This window comes from Oncorhynchus clarkii, chromosome 7 (assembly GCF_045791955.1).
Source record: "Oncorhynchus clarkii lewisi isolate Uvic-CL-2024 chromosome 7, UVic_Ocla_1.0, whole genome shotgun sequence".
Classification (NCBI taxonomy): Eukaryota; Metazoa; Chordata; class Actinopteri; order Salmoniformes; family Salmonidae; genus Oncorhynchus; species Oncorhynchus clarkii.
In genome coordinates this window covers 42,325,565-42,349,722 of record NC_092153.1, presented here as the reverse complement: position 1 = coordinate 42,349,722, position 24,158 = coordinate 42,325,565, and the positions used below count along the sequence as shown (strand labels likewise).

General features: G+C 42.7%; 1 protein-coding gene across 4 annotated transcripts in view; it reads right to left on the bottom strand.

Moving 5' to 3' along the window:
* LOC139413338 (band 4.1-like protein 1) overlaps nucleotides 1–24,158 on the bottom strand; it is a 123,660-nt gene that overhangs the window by 53,767 nt on the left and 45,735 nt on the right. For all 4 annotated transcript variants that reach the window (XM_071160572.1, XM_071160570.1, XM_071160571.1 and 1 more), the window contains exons 2-4: nucleotides 9,663–9,793; nucleotides 9,026–9,193; nucleotides 5,611–5,715 (exon numbers count right to left, since the gene is read on the bottom strand). In XM_071160572.1, the coding sequence (XP_071016673.1) occupies nucleotides 5,611–5,715; nucleotides 9,026–9,193; nucleotides 9,663–9,776 (387 nt within the window). In that variant the 5' untranslated portion in view covers nucleotides 9,777–9,793. The remainder of the gene's footprint in view (nucleotides 1–5,610; nucleotides 5,716–9,025; nucleotides 9,194–9,662; nucleotides 9,794–24,158) is intronic.

Genomic DNA, 24,158 nt, shown 5'->3' with positions numbered 1-24,158 from the left:
GCATTGTCGGAACTAGAAGCACAAGCATTTCGCTACACTCGCATTAACATCTGCTAACCATGTGTATGTGACAAATAAAATTTGATTTGATTTGATTTGTTTTGATTTGAATTTGAAGCACCCCATATTGCTGAATGGCACCAAATATCAGAAAGGATCATGGTTGATGTAGTCATTTTTATCCTGCCAGAGAGAGTTAACCCAACGCTGCTGGGTGCACATGCAAAGAGCATGCATGAGGGCGCAAGTCTCCTTGTGGCCTGCTGGCCCGTGATACAAATACAATTATTAAATTACGAGCCTTGTTGGTTAAGCCACAGAAAAAGTCAGCAACCTTCCTACTAGCCATGATTGGCTGAGATAATGAGTTGGCTGGACAAGCCAAGAGAGGAGTTCAGATTGGTCTGCCATATAGAAAGCTTCTGTCTATTTGAGCTGGTCAGTCTGTGTTTGTAATCTTGTTGAACGCGGCTTTTTTTTAATGTTAGTGTAGTGGAGCTGCAAAAGTGTTGCTCTCCACTTTCTGGAGGTTGAGTTTTGAAAATCAGTGGAATTAGAGTGTGATAGCTAAAGAGATGGAGAAAAAATCTTCAAACTAAGGGCAACCATGGCATGGCATCCGTGACAGGGAGATGCGTCCATCATGCATGATTATGTATACGGGTAAGATAGTCTGGCTAGCTACATTCAGATATTACACGATTCTAATTTTGACAGAAAGTGGTTTCATTTCAAGCTAAAGTGTACTGTTAGCTAGCTAGCTTATGTTAGCTGGCTGGCTCCCTAGCTGATGTTATGTGTATGACGTTATTATTAGTATCCCAGAACCGTTTGCTTCGCTAGTTAGAGCCTAATGTTAGCTAGCTAACATTGAACCTGGTTAGTTAGCTCCCACCAGATTCATGCAGGATAGTAACGGCATGATTTGGCACTATGTTCATTGTTGTTTAACTAGCTAACGTTTGCTGGCTGGCTCGTTTGCTAACGTTACGTGACGTGTGTGATCTTACACGTTGTTTACCTAGCCAGGTTTATTATTTACCTAGCTAGCTACATGACTCAGCTAAAGTGTACAACATCCGTTGAATATGGCCGGTGTCAGTAAACATCTGCAAAAAAGCGTAATATAATTGTTGCCAGCAGAGCTGGTTAGCATGTTTTCATGTTATCCAGAGGTAAACAAATCATCGGCCAGAGCATCAAGTGTGTGCTGTGAACTCACCGAGAGCGAAAGGAGATGGGTGGGGCTAAAGCTTAAGAGGGTGTGAACGATGCTGAATGGGTGTAGACAAAGAAGAGCTCTTCACTAGATACCAAACCATTCAAAGGCCATTTTCTCAGCAGAAATACTTTCCCATTCTTCCCCAAATATGCAGTGTATGATATACTATTTTGTAGCTCTGAGCCTCTACTTTAATCCAATGTAAAAAACACATTTTCAAATTTTGCTACAGAAGACCAAATCCAGGTGGTGAGTCACAAATCACAGAGTCTGTGAGTCACAGATTTGATTTTGATTTGATTTGACAAATGTAGTAGTCAGAATGGATCACTATTTAATTAAATATCTCGATTTGTAGCGAACTTTCAAATAATTCACTGTGAGGATCAAACTTGATCATAATAAACAAATTTTACAGGCCAAAACGGCTGTTTAAAAAAACATTGTTTTGCCATTCTGGTGATTGTAATTTACATAGGCTTTCTAGGGCATACCAGCGCTTTTGGCACATCTAGCTTGCTACGCAGTAGCCAACCAGCAGAGCTCTGGGCTTCACGCTCCAGACTGGACACTGTGGGCCTGGTCTGTCCTTAGAGATAAACATTGGGTTGTTATTTTACCTGTTATGCACATGTTCCTCTTTTTAGGTGGTTCTTTGTAGAATTTTGACCCAGAGCCATATAAAATCATGTTTCTCTACTCCAACGATTAATCCACACATAAAAAGAGAAGCCTAGTTAGTTTTTTAGTTAGTTATTGAATTCATCTCTCCTTGTTTGTCTTATAGGCATCAACGTGGGTTTGTAGCTTACCGATATCCAATAAGGAGGGGACTTGCAGCGTGTGGCATGTCTCAAATAGGACCAAATTCTATTTTAGCGCTTGGTGCGGGTGAAATTATTTTGCAGCGCTCACGCACACAACTTGGCCGGTGAGGTTTGCATTTAATGAACTGAAATCCACTCACACAGACACTAACAAGCTCTCACTCACACACAACCTGAGTGAGGTCCTTTGGTGCTTAATCAGCGTGCTAAGCACCATAATCAACAGCAGTCATTTATTATCCTCCTGAATCTCTCGGATGTCGGCCTGGGCCAAATACCACTCAATAACTAAAAAGGCACTGTCTCATTTGTCTCCTCTCTGTAGAGCAGTCCAGCAGGAATAACAACTGTTCTCACTGTTCTGCTGCCAGGATGCACTGCAGTCAAAGTTCACAAAGCAATCATAACACAATAGATGTTCTCCCCAAATGGTGTGGACATAATATCCTCAGAGAGGCAGAGAGGAGTTTGAGGAAGACATTTCAATCAAGTATTGTTTGGCTTAGAGTCACCAAGGACCCCAGACAGTAAAGGCTGCCCTGGTATCAGAGGTACCTACAGTTGAAGTCGGAAGTTTACAAACACTTAGGCTGGAGTCATTAAAACTAGTTTTTAAACCACTCCACAAATTTCTTGTTAACAAACTGTAGTTTTGGCAAGTCGGTTAGGACATCTAATCGACTTGCCAAGGGAAATGATGTGGATATTAGGTTATGTGGATAATTGGAAGGAATATTATGTGGATATATTGAAGCAACATCTGAAGACATCAGGCAGGAAGTTAAAGCTTGGTCGCAAATGGGTATTCCAAATGGACAATGACCCCAAGCATACTTCCAAAGTTGTGGCAAAATGGCTTAAGGGCAACAAAGTCAAGGTATTGGAGTGGCCATCACAAAGCCCTGACCTCAATTCTATAGAACATTTGTGGGCAGATCTGAATACGCGTGTGCGAGCTAGGAGGCTTATAAACCTGACTCAGTTACACCAGCTCTGTCAGGAGGAATGGGCCAAAATTCACCCAATTTATTGTGGGAAGCTTGTGGAAGGCTATCCGATACACTTGACCCAAGTTAAACCATTTAAAGGCAATACTACCAAATACTAATTGAGTGTATGTAAACTTCTGTCCCACTGGGAATGTGATGAAAGAAATACAGCTGAAATAAATCACTCTACTATTATTCTGACATTTCACATTCTTAAAATAAAGTGGTGATCCTATCTGACCTAAGACAGAGACTTTTTACTGGGATTAAATGTCAGGAATTGTGAAAAACTGAGTTTAAATGTATATATATATAATTATTTTTTTCACATTTATTTAACCAGGTAGGCTAGTTGAGAACAAGTTCTCATTTGCAACTGCGACCTGGCCAAGATAAAGCATAGCAGTGTGAACAGACAACACAGAGTTACACATGGAGTAAACAATTAACAAGTCCATAACACAGTAGAAAAAAAGAGAGTCTATATACATTGTGTGCAAAAGGCATGAGGAGGTAGGCAAATAATTACAATTTTGCAGATTAACACTGGAGTGATAAATGATCAGATGGTCATGTACAGGTAGAGATATTGGTGTGCAAAAGAGCAGAAAAGTAAATAAATAAAAACAGTATGGGGATGAGGTAGGTAAAATTGGGTGGGCTATTTACCGATAGACTATGTACAGCTGCAGCGATCGGTTAGCTGCTCAGATAGCAGATGTTTGAAGTTGGTGAGGGAGATAAAAGTCTCCAACTTCAGCGATTTTTGCAATTCATTCCAGTCACAGGCAGCAGAGAACTGGAACGAAAGGCGGCCAAATGAGGTGTTGGCTTTAGGGATGATCAGTGAGATACACCTGCTGGAGCGCGTGCTACGGGTGGGTGTTGCCATCGTGACCAGTGAACTGAGATAAGGCGGAGCTTTACCTAGCATGGACTTGTAGATGACCTGGAGCCAGTGGGTCTGGCGATGAATATGTAGCTAGGGCCAGCCGACTAGAGCATACAGGTCGCAGTGGTGGGTGGTATAAGGTGCTTTAGTAACAAAACGGATGGCACTGTGATAAACTGAGTAGTTTGCTGAGTAGAGTGTTGGAAGCTATTTTGTAGATGACATCGCCGAAGTCGAGGATCGGTAGGATAGTCAGTTTTACTAGGGTAAGTTTGGCTGCGTGAGTGAAGGAGGCTTTGTTGCAGAATAGAAAGCCGACTCTAGATTTGATTTTAGATTGGAGATGTTTGACATGAGTCTGGAAGGAGAGTTTACAGTCTAGCCAGACACCTAGGTACTTATAGATGTCCACATATTCTAGGTCGGAACCATCCAGGGTGGTGATGCTAGTCGGGCGTGCGGGTGCAGGCAGCGAACGGTTGAAAAGCATGCATTTGGTTTTACTAGCGTTTAAGAGCAGTTGGAGGCCACTGAAGGAGTGTTGTATGGCATTGAAGCTCGTTTGGAGGTTAGATATCACAGTGTCCAAGGACGGGCCGGAAGTATACAGAATGGTGTCGTCTGCGTAGAGGTGGATCAGGGAATCGCCCGCAGCAAGAGCAACATCATTGATATATACAGAGAAAAGAGTCAGCCTGAGAATTGAACCCTGTGGCACCCCTATAGAGACTGCCAGAGGACCGGACAGCATGCCCTCCGATTTGACACACTGAACTCTGTCTGCAAAGTAGTTGGTGAACCAGGCAAGGCAGTCATCAGAAAAACCGAGGCTACTGAGTCTGCCGATAAGAATATGGTGATTGGCTAAGGTGTATATAAACTTCAGACTTCAACTGTATGCTGTGAGATAAATCCTCCAGCATTTATCGTGTTTGCCTCACACACACACTACTTTCTCTTCCCCAGACAGAACGGGCTCAAAAATCTCAACCACTTGTGACAAATCAGGTCACAACATGTCATTCTGTAACTACTGAGACCTATACAAGCTGTTATTAGTGGCAGGAGACAGGTGTGTTTGTCTCACCTTAGTGGCCGTTCTCTTTCAACATGCCAAATCCTATCTTTACACAATCACTGCAATTTGCAATACCTGCCCTGAAGGTGAGGTGTACACAGGAAGGGTAGACCCAAAACACATACATCCTCGAAACAACACTAATACCAGTTAATACAGGCTGACTGTCATAGCCATTCAATTTGGTCTCAGAGCTAAATCTTAGCCAGTTGCATAATAACCATAATTACACCCGTTCTACTCCAATTAGCCTTCCTAGTTCCATTTGGAGAGTCAAAAGCACAGACGTCAGTGGAGCACTAATCGGGCTATCTAATGTAGGCTGATGATGATTAAGTGTTCAAATGTGTTTAAGGAGTTTAGGGTGCCATTTTATCTTAAATTGTATAAATTGCTTGTTGATCTGAATTTGACCTAGCATGCACATTTTCATTTCCAATTCCGAAGGGAGTGGCTCACTATTGCCAGAGCCTGCTGTGTCTTCTGTTGTTATGGTGAGAGGAATGGTGATTGTGCCGAAGACAGTATTTCATGAGAAGAAGGGGGAAGGGGGGGGGGGGGGGGTACATGAATGGTCAGAGGCTACATGACAAGGCACTAACCTTTTGGCTGTCCGCCTCGCTGAATGTCAGACCAAAGTAGTCCTTCTCCAGGAGGTTCAGGTGCTCACACACCTTGTCCAGCAGGGCCTGTCCTTTGCAGTGCTTCTGCAGAAACACAGACACACGTGTCATTCAAATCAAGGGTCAATCAAGGGTCAGGAGATTTCTGACCATGTGACCTGGCCTCACTGATTAAAGCATAACGACACCGCATGGTTTTGTTGACGTGCGTACATTTGTATTCTTGGAAGTGTATTGAGAGTGTCATGTAACTGCAAATGTATCAATCAACACAACATAATGTGTCTCTCTCCCCAACCAGATAGGGAAGCCATCTTGACACCAGCTGCTATATGTTGCTGTCTACAGGCTAGAACAGTTCTGCCCTTGAGTGCTGTGTTACAGTCAGAATTGATCAAATACTTGACAGGGAAAATGAACACTGAATTGTAGGAAGATTGCTTTCTGCATGATAAGCGGTCTGAGCAAACAGTGCAATATCCAATGCCACTCAACCCTATCCAAATGGTTCATCTTCTTGTCACATTCCTGTGAAGGACAGACCGAAGAAGTGTGAAAATTTAGCTATCAAAGCTACTCAGATGTCAAAAGGAGAGAGACAACTGATTGGATGGCACTTTAGCAAATCATTCTAGCGATGATATACAGTACCTTGATGTAACTTTAACAAATAGAGGGGGAAAAACTATTGTGTAAATTCAAGAAGACATTCACACATAAAAAAACAAAACATTACTCTGACTCCATCAGAGTAACATGGTACCCCGGTATTTCAATCCCAGAGTCCAGACTATGGGTGGAGGGTGCTGCTGCACACACGCACACAAGCACTCACGCGCACACACACACACACACTTTTCCCTGGAGTACGTAGCTAGTGAGCTGTGTGTGTGAGCTGTGCATGCTGCTCTCCGGGTCGTAAGCGTCTGTGCGGCTCAGAGCTTTCCCTGGAGCCTGGTTTCCGCGGTGACAGGGAGACAGAGCAAGCCGTTGCCAGGGAAACAGATGCAGATGTGTGCACCATCCCTCTAGTTTTTGGTTCCTTATTATCTCAAGGCCAGAGCTAGGAGGAGTTTTAGTATTCAGTATTTATTTGCATCCCCAGTAGCTGCTGCCAGTCCTGGGAGTGTGTATTTTGGCTCATTAGGATTGAAAAGATTGTGGGATAATACTCTGGAAGCACTTATGAACTCTCCCCGTCTCATTCAACACAGTCCCCATGGCAAGGTTGTAGAGAGAAGATGTAGATGTGGATGTAGGGTCTGTCGGAGTGGACAGTATGGCATAAAGATGATCTATTAAAAATATACATTCCGGGCATGTTAAGGATCTTAATATGCCGGTGACTAAGACACTGAGGTGTTTGTCCGTGGACACTCCCTTTCACTGTGTAATTACTTCAACTCCACCTTGGCAACTTCCTTGTTTTCTTCTTGTTTTCCCTCAAAAGAAGCACAGGAGAAAGTAACACATTTAAAATATTGGCAAAGAGTACAAACAAACTCATTGTCAGAGTCACAAGGTATTCTATAAAACATATGGCGCCAGAAAAAGCAACATTCTGCACAATAACACAGTGCAGCTCATCCATGCATGGCCTGATAGAGTATGCACTAGTAAGCTGAAAGAAGGGGTGAGGGAAGTATGGGAGTGTGCGGCCCCCTCTCCCCCTGCAGCCCCTGGGGTGCCAGAGCCAAGCAGTCATGACGAGACGGGCTAATTAACCCTTGGATGGGGCACCTCCTCCAGTGAGAGTTGTCACAAAGTGGTGCCTGCCTTTCCTTAACACTATTATTATCAACTCCTGGAGCATGGAGGAGGTTTGATAGGACTGGCTTGACATTGCAACCCACCAATTAAACACCGGAATGGGGTCGGAGGCAAGCCGGGAGTGAGGTAAGGGTTTTGGATAAACACTGTACTGCAGCAGCTTGTTACGTCAATATGATGAGTAAAATGGGGGGGGGGGGGTCGATTTGTGCATCATTCTGTAGTAATAATGGAAGTACAAAGGGAAGCAAAGAACACTACATTGCTTAAAGGCTTTGGTAATCATAATTTGGAGTTTTATGTCTAGTGTTGAGAGCAGCAAAAGGTTTGAGAGTGGCTTGAAAGTATTTGTTTACCTATTTTTGCTATTTTTTCTTTTGAGAAAGGTTGGTGAAAGCGAGGCTAATGTTCTTGAGATTCTTACATCAGAGACACAGACACACGCACACACCTTTGCATGAAATTAAGTATCATAAGGGCAGCTCACGATAACACAATATTCTATTTTCTGCTTGACTGCACCTGGGTCGCAATGTAATGAGTATAGATTTCCCATTGTTCTGTCACTGGGTTTTGTTGAGGGATTTTATGTGGCAGAAAGGGAGATATCCTCTGACCCTCAAAGTGTACAGTATTTCTGCTCTGCCATGTTGTATATTTATGTCTAGGAGGGGCCCTGGAAGAGGGGAGAGAGGGCAGTGGGGTGTGGCAAAGCCTGCCTTCCTGGCTGACACTAGCTGCTTTTTTTCCTACATGCACTAGCATTGCTTTCAATTGTATTTGGTTGCACAAAAAACAGTCCGCGGGAAGCCAGAAGTTAAATACAATTGCATTTCAACTTACTTGGGCAGGACGGTTGGTCTTTATGAAGGGGGTCATTTGAGACAAAACATCTAAACAATCGTATTATGACATAGACTTTTCAAACATGGGTCTGTTGTAGACCCACTTCATCTCTGCTTACCTCATGTCAGGCTATACAGGGGGAGGTTGAGACAACATATCTAAACGGTCGTATTATAACTTGGGGAGGGAGGGGAAGTGGGTCTACAACAGACCCACGTTTGAAAAGTATTTTTAAATAATACGATTTTGTCTCTAATCCCCCCTCGTCATAATGACCAACCGTTCTGCCCACCGGCACAGAAAGTTGAAATGGAATTGCATTTAACATCTGGCTTCTCGGTGGACTGTTTTTGTGCAACCAAATACAATTGAAAGTAACACTAGTGTACTGTATGTAAATACATCCGCATTGCTAAAAGGTAGGCTGGTACAGATTAGCCAGGGAGAGGATACTGACTACAGTGACCATTCTCTACCAGCATGAAGACATGTCTTGTTTGGTGATGAAGCTGTAATGACAGCCACTGTAAGAGAGCGAGAGAGCCTGCTTTTCCTTCCCAACACGACACCCTGTCTGTCATCTGCTTTACGCCGGCCTTATCTGCACTCTGCAGCTCCATAACTTAATCACAACAAAGACATAACGTCCGAAAGTAAAGAAACTAGTCGCATCTGCTGGTAAAACCACACAAACATATTTTGACTGGTTCCTTCCAGGACTTGGAAATGTGGCCTGCAATAGTAAAACATAGCACTGCTCTGGAGGGAGGTTCCTTACCTCAATCCCCGCCTCATAGTCAGAGGTGTCCAGTAGGGTGACCTTGAAGGGAACAGTCTTTGGCCGTTTGGAAGTCTTCTGGGGGGACTTGGGGGTCTTGCATGGGGTGGTCTTCTCTGACACGTCGTCTGTTTCCCTGTGGTCGTCGATCAGTTTGGAGTCCTGGTCCTACATAGGGGCGTTACATAGTCACAGGTGAAATTCTAAGTAAATTAATGATGTTCATTATAATTACGACTTTAATAAACATGAGCTGGCACACACCCAGAAAAATGTGTTTGTGTGGACGTGCTGACTAACTATAAACTATAAACTATCAAAGTAAAGAAAGTCGCACACTCCATTATATAAACTCCCAGCAATTTAATGGGTATTTATCAACGTTTCGGCATCACCCTGAGGAAGGCACAGTGATGCCGAAACGTTGGTAAATACCCATTAAATTGCTGGGAGTTTATATAATGGAGTGTGCGACTTTCTTTACTTTGATAGTTTACATTATAATTAGGACATCACTGAATGTGTGTAAATGTCTGTCAATGGATGATGTAGGACGAAGATTACACGTGATCTCACCAGAAAAAACACAAGGCCCTAATTATAGTGTAGATTGAACTTCCTGTGCTCTCCTACGTACCTGTTTAGCCATCTTGTCGTCTGAAGCAGAGTCTTGCATGCCTGCTGCTGCCCCCTTCTGCTGGGAGGACACTTCTGCTGCGTTCTTCACCTCAGGGCCAGGCTCTGTTGGCATAGCAACCTCTCCTTAACCTAAAAAAACCACACAAAAAATACATTATAGTTTCATTCTTAAAACAAAAGCAAAGTGACCTGCATGACACAAAAAGAGAGTTTTCCAAACAGTATGCAAGTAGGTGCCTGTACCAACTGGGTATTTCTCAGGCAGCCGCGATGGCAAGGTATGACATCGCAAAATTACATTTCAAAATGCCATAGGTTAATGTGATTCAGCTCTTTGGTGGTAGCAGTTATTCTCTGGCCTCCAGAGCCATATACAACAAACAGAGGCTGTAACAGATAAACAGTGCTGCAGAACGCCATCATCGTTCTGCTTCCTGTGGTGACTGTCTGCTAAAAACCACCTTGTCATCAAGGACATTCACTTCATTTAAGACATCTCTCATTCAGGTAATCATCTTCTACTTAGGCCAGCAGTGCTTCAGCAGTTGAGATGTTGCAATCACCAGAGAAAGTCCTGCAATTAATTTAGCTGCATGCAAGATTGTGGACTGAATATTGTTCGCACTGGGAGCCGCTGGTAATTTCAATCGAGTTACAATTGTGAGCATGTAGAATTAAACAGTGAGATATCCTCGCTAAAGAGTAATGGTAGTGGTCATTACTAGGGCTGTGGCGTCATGACATTTTATCAGCTTGTCATACAAAATGGCCGCTAAACGTGTTAATGAACATAAACACGTTTAGCATCTCCAGGCCTCCGCGCATACCAGCAGCTGATGCACGCCTTTGGAACATCTACATTTCAAAAAATCAAATCAATCAATTCCACATACACCATCACAATTAATCTTTATTTAAAGCAGGTCTAAAGAAACACTATGATATGATGAAAATGTATTTCAGATGAACAGAACATATGTTAACTGACTATGTGAAATGCCATGGGCTGTATGCTAGTTCATTTAGCAGACAAGATATGCTTGTCTCCTGCGCAATTATTTAATAAAATAGAAAGGATATTTTGAGTGTAAAAGGGATCATTTGAAACAGGTCCTATAGGGTAGATGTATTTGGCAACTTTAGTTGCGAATGATACAAAACCTTAGAATGTCTAAGAAATCCAAACGGATATGGGCTGCATGATGCATGAGGCTATTGATGATTTGAAGAAGAAAAAAACGTTCCTTGTCTCAGGCTGCACACGCTGTTCTCTCATCAAGTGATCATATTTTCACCCATCAGACTATTCACAATTTAATCTTGTCTTTACTAATATTTAAAATCAGTTTTGATTTAGAATGGCCCAAAATCAAAATGGGCAGGAGCAGGGTTAGGGTAAAAAAAAGAAATGTAATCCGTATGCACTCGAATAGCGAATGGAGGTCGCTTTCCCGTTTGATTTCAATCATGCTGAGCTGTGATTAACATTAGCAGCTGAGAAATAAATATCGTAGCAGCTGGGATCCCTCTCTTATTAGTGGCAACCATCAAAACTCTGCTTCACACGGGATTGCATATGGAAATGTCTGGGTTAATAATACACTTATTTTTCACTCCATCCATCAACCACTGTTTGAGGAGCGTGCAGCCTCTCCCTGCGCAACAGGTGATATTCCACCCAAACTGTATGCCATGGGGTTATCCAACCCTGTTCCTGCAGCCAAACCAAGTGAAATCTGTTCGGGAACATCGATAGCAACATGTTTTCACAACTAAACACATTTCATTAAACTGTTGATAGCACCTCTCTCTGCGTAATGGAGAAAGGAATGAAGGAGAGAGTACAGGAGATGGAAACGCACAGTGGTGAGATATTCTGTAGCTGAAAAGGTCATGTGTCAGCTTATTAATTATGAAAATACAAAAAATGCCCTATTACTAAGCTATTCAAAATCAAATACAAATTCATATAATTGTAGGCTAATTCTGTAAGCTGCCCTGCAGCATCGTTTAATGGTTTTAATGTTTTTTCTGCCGTGCTTAATATGTGGTAGGCTTTTAGACTTTATACAACAGGTGGGTCTAATGCTGATTGGATAAAAGCACATTCCGCCTCCTGAGTGGCGCAATGGTCTAAGGCACTGCATCGCAGTGCTAGCTGTGCCACTAGAGATTCTTGTTCGAGTCCAGGCTCTGTCACAGCTGGCCGCGATCGGGAGGCCTATGGGACGGCGCACAATTGGCCCAGAGTCGTTAGGGGAGGGTTTGGCCGGCAGGGATGTCCATGTCCCATCGCGCTCTAGCAACTCCTGTGGCGGGCCGGGTGCATGCACGCTGATAAGGTCGCCAGGTGTATGGTGTTTCCTCTGACACATTGGGGTAAGGCCAGGTTCAGGCCACATCCAGGTTAAGGCCAAACATTGCCTCATTGTGAAAAGTAACTAAGGTCTGGGTGAAGCAGGCATTGTGTCAAGAAGGCGTGAGGATTGGTTGGGTTGTGTTTAAGAGGACGCAAGGCTCTCGACCTTTGGCTCTCCCGAGTCCGTACGGGAGTTACAGCGATGGGACAAGACTGTAACTACCAATTGGAAACTAACCCTTTTTCTCCTCAATTTCATAAAGAAACAATTATTTTAAAAAGCGCATTCCACAACTTACCACCGGCTAAATCTATGACATTAAAATGCCCATTTACTCTCTTCCATCTGATTGCGCAATACACTGTCTCATCAGCCCAGCCAGGCAATTTATAAACTTGATTTCCACTATAAAAAGCATCTAGACATTATCTCACATTTCTTTTAGACTAACATTTAGTTTTCAACAGCAGAGATTTGTATGAACATTGCTGTCTGTCTGTCCAACATTTGCAACATTCCTTCAATATTCAAATTCAATCTCCAGCTGCCCCATATTAATGAACATGTCGGGATGAGACAGACAGTCAGGCAACTTTTTTAAATCAGCATCATTTTTATGGATATATACAAATAACTATTAATAGAAAACAGGTCAAATGAAATGAAGTGCAGCTAGTTTGTTGTCTTTCCAGCTTCAGTTTCAAGGGATTGTTTTAGTTGTGTTGGCTAGCTCCTCTGAACAACAGTGTCCTGATGAGAGAGGACATTTTCTATGGCAGGCAAAATCAGGGCACCCTTAGTTCATTGTCATGGATGTATGCAAATAAATGTCACTTGAAAGCAGCTCAAACAAACGCAAATGCAGTTACTTTGCTGTTATTCTGATGGCTTTTTGACGTGACAGTAAGTTAGCGGTAGTTAACTAGCTAGCAAGCAAGGGATGGCAATGGAACATTTAGAAAGAATGACTGGGTTGTGTCCATTGATACAGAACAAAAAGACTGAACTACTGGGTTAGGTCTCTGGCAACCGAACCAATAGAATGAACAACCAGCCTTAGCAACCCTAGATTTGTATCTATATATTGTGGAAGGATGAAATAGCTTAAATAAATTAATCAAAAAACTGTTTCATGAAAACAAATGTCAATCGTTATTTGAATATGTTGGTGACCTGTATTAAGTGACAATGACCTCAAAGCCGGTGTTTGGAGGATATATTGGCATGGTTTGCCTCAACTTAGTCATCTCGGGCCTAACAACACGTGCCAATATATCCTCCAAACACCAGCTTCTATGGCATTATCACTTAAATGAGGCTTTTGTATAAAGAAACAAATCAACATTTTAATTCAGACCATGTTTTCAACAAATTGTCAACCTGTTGTTGATCTTCTTTCTTCAAAATTACCATCACAGTGAGGTGAGTTTTAAAAGGATGATACTGTTTTAATGATCAGTGTTTGATGTGATATTCTATTGTATTTGCATTGATGTCAGAGTGGTGAGTACAAGGGTATTAGCAACCTAATGGTTGTTAACGAGCTGGGTACTAAATCAAATCACATTATTTTGGTCACATACACATATTTAGCAGATGTTAAAGCGGGTGAAGTGAAATGCTTGCGTTCCTAGCTCCAACAGTACAGTAGTATCTAACAATTCACAACAGACACAAATCTAAAAGTAAAAGAATGGAATTAAGAAATATATAAATATTAGGATGAGCAATGTCGGAGTGGCATTGACTAAAATACAGTAGAGTACAGTATATACAGTTGAGGTCGGAAGTTTACATACACATACGTTGGAGTCATTAAACCTTGTTTTTCAACCACTCCACAAAATTCTTGTTAACGAACTATAGTTTTGGAAAGTCGGTTAGGACATCTACTTTGTGCATGACGCAAGTAATTTTTCCAACAATTGTTTACAGACAGAATATTTCACTGTATCACAATTCCAGTGGGTCAAAAGTTTACATACACTAAGTTGACTGTGCCTTTAAACAGCTTGGAAAATTCCAGAAAATTATGTCATGGCTTTAGAAGTTTCTGATAGGCTAATTGAAATTTTAGTCAATTGGAGGTGTACCTGTGGATGTATTTAAAGGCTTACCTTAACTCAGTGCCTCTTTGCTTGACATCATGGGAAAATCAAAAGAAATCAGCCAAGACCTCATAAAAAAAATTGTAGACCTCCACAAGTCTGGTTCATCCTTGGGAGCAAATTCCAAACGCCTGAAGGTAGCACGTTAATCTGTACAAACAACAGTACGCAAGTATAAACACCATGGGACCACGCAGCCGTCATACCGCTCAGGAAGGAGACACGTTGTCTCCTAGAGGTGTATGTACTTTGGTGCGAAAAGTGAAAATCAATCACAGATCAGCAAAGGACCTTGTAAAGATGCTGGAGGAAACAGGTACAAAAGTATCTATATCCACAGTAAAACGAGTCCTATATCGACATAACCTGAAAGGCCGCTTAGCAATGAAGAAGCCACTGCTCCAAAACCGCCATAAAAAAAGCCAGACTATGGTTTGCAACTGCACATGGAGAAAAGATTGTACTTTTTAGAGAAATGTCCTCTGGTCTGATGAAACAAAAATAGGAACTGTTTGGCCATAATGACCATCATTATGTTTGGAAGCACGAGGGTGGCAGCATCATGTTGTGGGGGTGCTTTGCTGCAGGAGGGACTGGTGCACTTCACAAAATAGATGGCATCATGAAGCAGGAAAATTATGTGGATATATTGAAGCATCATCTCAAGACATCAGTTAAAGCTTGGTCGCAAAAAATTCTTCCAAATGGACAATGACACCAAGCATACTTCCAAAGTTGTGGCAAAATGGCATAAGGACAACCAAGTCAAGGTATTGGAGTGGCCATCACAAAGCCCTGACCTCAATCCCATAGAAGATTTGTGGGCAGAACTGAAAACGCGTGTGCGAGCAAGGAGGCCTACAAACCTGACTCAGTTACACCAGCTCTGTCAGGAGAAATGGGCCAAAATTCATCCAATTTATTGTGGGAAGCTTGTGGAAGACGACCTGAAACGTTTGACCCAAGTTAAACAATTTAAAGGCAATGCTACCAAATACTAATTGAGTCTATGTAAATTTCTGACCCACTGGGAATGTGATGAAAGAAATAAAAGCTGAAATAAATAATTCTCTCTACTATTATTTTGACATTTCACATTCTTAAAATAATGTGGTGATCCTAACTGACCTAAGACAGAGAATTTTACTAGGATTAAATGTCAGGAATTGTGAAAAACTGAGTTTTAATGTATTTAGCTAAGGTGTATGTAAACTTCCGACTTCAACTGTACATACAAAATGAGTAAAACAGTAAACATTATTAAAGTGACTAGTGTTCCATTTAAAAAGTGACCAGTGATTCCATGTTTATTTACATAGGGGAGCAGCCTTTAAGGTCGAGGGTTGAGTAACCGGAAGCTGGCTAGTGATGCCTATTTAAACAGTCTGATGGCTGTGTTTCAGTCTCTCGGTCCCAGCTTTGATGCACCTGTACTGACCTCGCCTTCTGGATGATAGCGGGGTGAACAGGCCGTGGCTCGGGTGGTTCATGTCCTTGATGATCTATTTGGCCTTCCTGTGACATCAGGTGCTGTATATGTCCTGGAGGGCAGGTATTGTGCCCCCGGTGATGTGTTGGGCAGACCGCACCACCCTCTGGAGAGTCCTGCAGTGCAGTTGCCGTACCAAGCAGTGATATAGCAGCGATATAGCCCGATAGGATGCTCTCAATTGTACATCTGTAAAAATGTGTGATGGTCTTAGGGACCAAGACACATTTCTTCAGCCTCCTGAGGTTGAAGAGTTCACTGTTGCGCCTTTTCAGACTGTCAGTGATGTGTACGCTGGGGAACTTGAAGCTTTTCACCTTCTCCACTGCCGTCCTGTCGATGTGAATAGGGTCGTAATCTCTGTTGTCTCCTGAAGTCCACGATCAGCTTCTTTGGGCCCTCACCTCCTCCCTGTAGGTTGTCTTTTCCTGGTTGGTAATCAGACCTACTACTGTTGTGTTGTCTGCAAACTTTATGATTGAGTTGGATGCGTGCATGGCCACGCAGTCATGGGTGAACAAGGAGTACAGGAGGGGGCTGAGCACCCACCATTGTGGGGCCTTTGTGTTTAGGATCAGCGAAGTGGAGGTGTTGTTTCCTACCTTCACCACCTGAGGGCCACCTCAGGGAGCAAGACGTCAGTGTCCGCGACGTGGCTGGTTTTCCCTTACTAATCCGTCTGTAGACCCTGCCACAAATGTCTCGTGTCTGACCCCACTTTGTCTCTGTACTGATGTTTTGCCTGTTTGATAGCATTACTGAGGGAATAATTACAATGTTTGTATTCAACCATATTCCCAGTCACCTTGGTTAAATGCGGTGGTTTGTGCTTTGTTTTGTGGTAATGCTGCCATCTATCCACGGTTTTTGGTTTGGGTAGGTTTTAATAATCACAGTGGGAACAACATTTCCTGATGAACTCAGTCACCGTGTCCATGTATATCTCAATGTTATTCTCAGAGGCAACCCGGAACATTTCCATGTCTGTGTGATAAAGTCAATCTTGCATGGATTCTGATTGGACAGACCAGCATTGAATAGATCTTAGCACAGGCACTTCCTGTTTGAGATTCTTCCTATTGGAAGGGAGGTGCAGAATTGAGTTGTGATCTGATTTGCCGAAGAGAAGGCCAGAGGGCTTTGTAGCCACGACCGGAAGGGAGAGTAACAATGGTTGAGTGTTCTTGTAGCGCAAGTACTACAGGCAATGTGTTGATAGAACTTCGGTAGCGTTTTCCTCAAATTTGCTTTGTTAAAATCCCCAGCTACAATAAATGCGCCCTCAGGATACATGGTTTTCAGTTTGCACAAAGTCCAGTGTAGTTCCTTGGGTGCCGTCGAGGTATGGGCTTGAGGTGGAAAATACATGGCTGTGACTATAACCAAAGATAATTATCTTGGGAGGTAAGACGGTCGATTGTGAGACATTCTTGGTCGAGTGGAAAAAAAAAGGACTTGAGTTCCTGTACGTTATCACAACCATACCATGAGTAGTTAATCATGAAACATACACCACTGCCTTTCTTCTTCCCGGAGAGTTCTTTATTCCTGTCTGTGCGATGTACTTAGAACCCAGCTGGCTGTATGGACGTGGACAGTATATCCAGAGAGAGCCAAGATTCAGGGAAACAGAGAATGTTAATACTTGGAAGCGGTGGAGTGTGTGCACGCCTACTGAGTCGGACTAGAAGTCCACTCTGAATAGCTCTTCTCCACCGGCGGTATCTTGGAGCAGCCTCTGGGATAAGTTCAATTGCCCTGGGGGGTACGAACAAAGGTTCCAATTTGGGAAAGTCGTATTTCTGGACTTAATGCTGGATAGTCACTGTTGCTCTGATATCCAAAAGGTTATTTCCGGCTGTATGTAATAACACAAAAAAAAACATTCTGGGCTAATAATGTAAGAAATAACACACAAAAAAACAAAATACTGCAAAGTTGCTTAAGAGCTAGACGCAGAGCTGTCATGTCTGTCGGCGCCATAGACATTCTACCAACAGATGTGCAGAGTGCATACGAGGAGATTACCGTGAAACAATGGTCACATGGAATTTGACTTCGTCATGACTCGACTGCCAGTGTGGCGGTAATACGGTCACCACAACAACCCTAGTCATTATCTAATCATATTGAGTAAGCTATGCTAACTATAACGTGAGTAACTGATATAACAACTGACTGTATGTGATGTCCAATCAGTGAGCAGAAGAGAGTTTACATGACTCATCACATCGTTCCGTTTGGAACTCCGACCCAGTTGTCATGTCAACATAGCTGCCAGTGCTGCTGCAAACCATGACAAAAGACACCCCAAATGGGAAATGCATAAAACATTCTAGACACCATGGCTAGTCATGGTTTATGTACATGGTCTGGCAATCAATAAAATTACTTTTAAAAGTGAACCCAGACCTTTCTCTGTCCAGTTTCAACCAAAACATTCCAACATGAACTGCACTTGCTAGCTAGCTTAGCTCATTGCTAGCTAGTTAGCTAGCTTGGTAAAATATGGTTGGCAAATATGTAACATTTTGGCTAGCTAGCTAAATTGTACAGCCAGCATTTTGTCTATATTGCTGCTGTTGCAATTACCAAATGTTTGGATAAACAAATCATTAATGAAACCATAATGTGATGTATGACAGGGTTGGATGTTGCATGCAATTTCAATTGCGTTTTAATTGCTTTCTATATCGCAGTTGCTATATCAATTGCACCTGCAACAGAAATTGCATCCTAATTGCTTTGTGTGATACAGACAAGTCACATAAAACTACATTTCAGAAAGGAAACACCAACTAGAAATATGCTTAAGCATTTATTTAAGAATGTCTTAGCGATATAGGCTCTGCTCCTTCAGGGTAGCTCACTGCCCAAGCAAAGCATATATAACATTTCCTAAAAGCAGTGAGTGCAGTAAACTACACCAATCTCCAAGCAGGAAAACAGAACCTAACAGGTGGAGGCTGGGGTGGTGATGGGAGAAAAATTAGCAAATGCATACTAGCAGTAGCAGCAACATGTGTGAGCATAACCGGTTAGCTTAAATGGATCGCAAAATAAGGTAGGGGGATTGCACCAATTAGATTGCTAGTAACAATTTTAGCTGATGTGTCAGCTAAGGCGAGCACCCGGATTATTTCTGAATTGGCTTCGCTTTATGTAGAATTGATATCAATAGTCATACAGTAATATATTTGTTATTAAGGATACCAGAGGGATGGGTTATTTAAATGAATGCAGGAAAGTGAGGTGGTGGATGCCAAAGCACGTTATACCTAATAGTATACCTCCTTAATTCCACTCTGTCAAGGTATACACTTTTAGACAGGTATCGGACACAGGGACGCATTCTCCTCTGACACTCTATCAAGAAAAACATGGCTCATCCGAGATGGCAGTATCCCCAATGGAGCCAACCCTGCTGGGGCTACCGTGAGCCAGTCTGATGCCAGTTGTATTCAGTGTCACACTACCTCAGTGGAGATTGTATCTAATCCAATCTCCATCTGACCCCTGCTGCCCTGCTGCCCTCATGGCACAAATCACATCCCCATAATGCACCGTGCGTAAGGTAGATTGGGCTGGTGGGCGGCCGTCATTATCACCAGGGGACAGAGACAGAAACATGACCACTTCTCTCAGGATCAAAGGGACAGACAGAGGCTGAAGGTTTAAGGTAGTGACATACTGTCCATGCAGCATGAAGAGACCCCTGTGACCGTCCGTCCTCCTCTATGCCATCTCAACCTCCGCTGTCTCATTACTTACAATCACATGGAATCGACAGGCATTAAATCCCCTCCTGTGGGACAAAGGGGCAGTGTGTGTGACTTCTCTGCTTTGCTCTGCTCCAGGGACTAATTCTCCCTGGCTGTCTGATCCAGCTGAGTCTCTGTGCCACACTGCTAAATACGCTTTCCCTCCATGGCTGAATCACAGAAATTACTGCAAAGAAGCTCTCTCACTCACACACACAGCTCCCTCCTAAATAAAGTGCCTCATAGGGTTATTAATACAAACAGCCACAGAAAGATAATTATATTTCTCAGCAGCACACACACACCATTGTACAGCAGTAGCAACCTATGGGGATACCATTCCAATGTAAACAGGCATACATACAGTATGTGTCTTTAATACCATCTATCTATTTACACCTCACTGTCAAGTCTCACCATCTCAGAGCTACTTTGAAATCTCACAAATCAAACATGGGTCTCCGTCTTCCCTTCATGTCGCAAACACATTTCAATAATTTCTCTAACTCAGACACATGCTGACATCTCCTTTGAACATCCTTATGTGGTAAATGACATGAGGGATTCATTTGCAGCTGGGGTTAGGTAGAGAGAACCATGAAGAGGTCTGGCCACCTCTCGGAGCCTGGTTCCCCTCTAGATTTTTTCCTGCCTTTCTAGAGAGTTTTTCTTAGCCACTGTGCTTCTACATTTGCTTTGCTTGCTCTTTGGGGTTTTAGGCTGTGTATCTGCATAAGCACTTTGTAACTACTGCTGTTGAAAAAGGGCTTCATAAATTACATTTGACTGATTGATGTTAGTGTGTGTACATTAGCTTTGGAGTTGTTCACATGCACCTCACAACTAAGCCATCCCAGCTCCCATCTCCAGGAATATCTTCCTGGATGCTCAAACAGCCACTGTTATTTCCATTCTACACACAATAACAAGCACCCAAACACTCCATCAACCAACATGTGACCAACCACTCCCAGCCTGTTGGCCAGATCAATACCTAGCTGGTATTGGCCCTGCATGATTTAAAGAGGTACGCAAATCAATATGGCATCGCTTTACTCTGATTGGGTAAAAGGTACAGTATAGTATATCAAAAACAGATACTAATCTCTCCCTACCGACTACAAAATGGGGAAAAGACCTTGCAATCACTACGAATATCTATTTCTGGAAACAAATCTCCAATAACATCTTCACCATGACTAACAAGCCCAAAACACAACTTATAGAGTGTGCGATCATGCACAGAGCACATACCGTATCACTCAACACAAAATGGGATTGATTAACACCGACATCTGTTCACACAACACTCCCGACAACTACTTTCACAAAACCTGGTCCCGTCCACCCAATGTCCACTACAATTCTGGAAAGAAATAACACAAACTATCCACCCTTTTCTGTCATAGAGTTCCACTCTTCCCATCCCTCTGCCTTCTTGGAAATGTCTCATCAGATCTACCACCCAAACATTATCAGTCCATTTTGAAAATGCCTTAACTACCGCAAAAACAACAATATTACTCAACCAACTGTATCTTTGTCAAGCGTCTGAAAGGCTAATTGACATAATTTGAGTCAATTGGAGGTGTGCCTGTGGATGTATTTCAAGGCCTACCTTTGCTTGGCATCATGGGAAAATCAAAAGAAATCCAAGACCTCAGAAAAAAATGTGTAGACCTCCACAAGTCTCATTCATCCTTGGGAGCAATTTCCAAATGCCTGAAGGTACCAAGTTCATCTGTACAAACAATAATACGCAAGTATAAACACTATGGGACCACGCTGCCATCATACCGCTCAGGAAGGAGGAGCGTTCTGTCTCCTAGAGATGAATGTACTTTGGTGCGAAAAGTGCAAATCAATCCCAGAACAACAGCAAAGGACTTTGTGAAGATGCTGGAGGAAACAGGTACAAAAGTATCTATATCCACGATAAAAACGAGTCCTATATTGACATAACCTAATCATACTTTTTGGAGAAATGTCCTCTGGTCTGATAAAACAAAAATAGAACTGTTTGGCCATAATGACCATCGTTATGGTTGGAGGCAAAAGGGGTGGCTTGCAAGCTGAAGAACACCATCCCAGGTACAAACGTATCTATATCCACAGTAAAAACGAGTCCTATATCAACATAACCTGAAAGGCCGCTCAGCAAGGAAGAAGCCACTGCTCCAAAACTGCCATAAAAAAGCCAGACTACGGTTTGCAACTGCACATGGGGACAAGATCGTACTTTTTAGAGAAATGTCCTCTGGTCTGATAATGACCATCGTTCTGGTTGGAAGAAAAAGGGGGAGGCTTGCAAGCCGAAAGAACACCATCCCAACCGTGAAGCACGGGGGAGGTAGCATCATGTTGTGGTGGTGCTTTGCTGCAGGAGGGACTGGTGCACTTCACAAAATTGATGGCATCATGAGGCAGGAATATTGTGTGGATATATTGAAGCAACATCTCAAGACATCAGTCAGGAAGTTAAAGCTTGGTCACAAATGGGTATTCCAAATGGACAATGACCCCAAGCATACTTCCAAAGTTGTGGCAAAATGGATTAAGGACAACAAAGTCAAGGTATTGGAGAGGCCATCACAAAGCCCTGACCTCAATCATATAGAACATTTGTGGGCAGAACTGAAAAAGCATGTGTGAGCAAGGAGGCCTACAAACCTGCCAAAATTCACCCAACTTATTGTGGGAAGCTTGTGGAAGGCTACACAAAACATTTGACCCAAGTAAAACAATTTTAGGGCAATGCTACCAAATACTAATTGAGTGTACTTCTGACCCACCGGGAATGTGATGAAATAAATAAAAGCTGTGTTAAATCATTCTCTCTACTATTATTCTGACATTTCACATTCTTAAAATAAAGTGGTGATCCTAACTGACCTAAGACAGGGAACTATTTACTATGCGTAAATAGCAGGAATTGTGAAAAACTGAATGTAAACTTCTGACTTCAACTGTATTTTTAAAATCTGTATCTAATCAGGTTGACATGACCAAACAAGATTCAACCCCTACAACAATCTTTTACCAAATATACTGCAACACGGTTACTCTTCGCAAAGACAAATGTCGAATTTGTTATTAAATGGTGTCCAGTCTACCTGTTCAGTTCTGTCCTGTCTAGTCACTTTAATAATGTTTACATATTTTGCATTACTCATCTCATTTGTATATATTGTATTCTATACTATTCTACTGTATCTTAGTCTATGCTGCTTTGACATTGCTCGTCCATATATTTATATATTCTCAATTACATTCATTTACTTAGATGTGTGTATTGTTGTGAAATTGTTTGATATTACTGCACTGTTGTATCTAGAAACACAAGCATTTCGCTACACCTGCAATTACATCTGCAAAACATGTGTATGTGACAATACAATTTGATGCCTGTCCGGTCCTGTCCTGTCTACTTGCCCCTACCAGTACCTGTTGAACGTTTGTCTTGTTTGCTTGTTTTTGTTTTACTATTTGTTCTGTTTTTGACTCACATTAGGTAAATAGGTTAGGACAGGCCAAGCCAGGGTGGAGATGGTGGGTATGTGGGAGAGATAAGGAGGGCTCAGAGAACAAACAGGGGTATATACTGTACCCAACACATTGTCATCCAGAACCAACTTATTCCTCATGTTCTAATTGGGTCTCCTATCTGGAGATCCTTTTATGGATTCAGATTAATTACCAAATTAACGCAGATTGATGTCACAGAGGGAAGTGGAGGATCCCTCGGAACACATTGGTGCACATTCATTTCCTGTTCAACCTCATTAGTCATAAAAGCCCTGGCCTGGACAAATGCAGCACCAGGACCTCTGCAGAGGAGAACGCCTGTTCATTGTCCCCCAAAAGCAGCAGACTGACGTGTGTTCCTATACCATACTGTTTGTAGGCCAGCGTTTCCCAAACTTGGTCCTCTGGAACCCAAATGGGGTTTGTGTTGGTTTTTGCCTTAACACTACACAGCTGATTCAAATCCACAAAGCCTGATGGTTAGTTGAATATATGAATCAGCTGTGTAGTGCTAGGGTAACAACCAAAACGTGCACCTCTTGAATTGCTTGTGGTACAGTATCTTGTAATTATTCATTACATAGACTCTCTCTCTCTCTCTCTCTCTCTCTCTCTCTCTCTCTCTCTCTCAGCTTTAATCTAACGGAGAGAGAGAGAGCATGTGTGTGCAGAAGAGGACTGGCTTAGTTCAGAGACTCAGTTGCCATAGTAACAGTTCAGATGTTGTTTTTTTTCCTCCTACCAATCAGCAAATGTGACAACGCTATCTGTTGAAGAGAAAGAAGAGATGGAGGAAGAAAGAATGGCGGGGGGGGGGGGGGGGGGGGGCAGCGGAAGAGGCAGGGAGCAGGAAAATAAGAAATCAGGAAAAAGGGAGAAGATGTACTTAAACGATAGGCAGGGGAAAGAGGGATTAGGACAGAAAGGAATGCCAAGCATTAGTGTTATTCTGCTTTGTGCTGCAGTCAGGACCACACAGCTCCCTAACCAGGGGGACCAACAATCTGCTGTGTCTAGACACCAGGCTGACAACAGGATCTGGGCCCAGCAACACACAGTATACCCCTTCCTCTGAGGACCGACCGGTGGGAGTCATACACTGGCACTGATAACCTGCTTCACACTTTCATCTCTGTTTTGACCAAGTGAGAACCTGCCAAAACACATTAATCTGCAGTGGGAGGGCTTGCTACAATACCAGTGGCAGTCTAATCCTCCCCGCAAATCTCATTGCAAATCTATTCTGCTCAG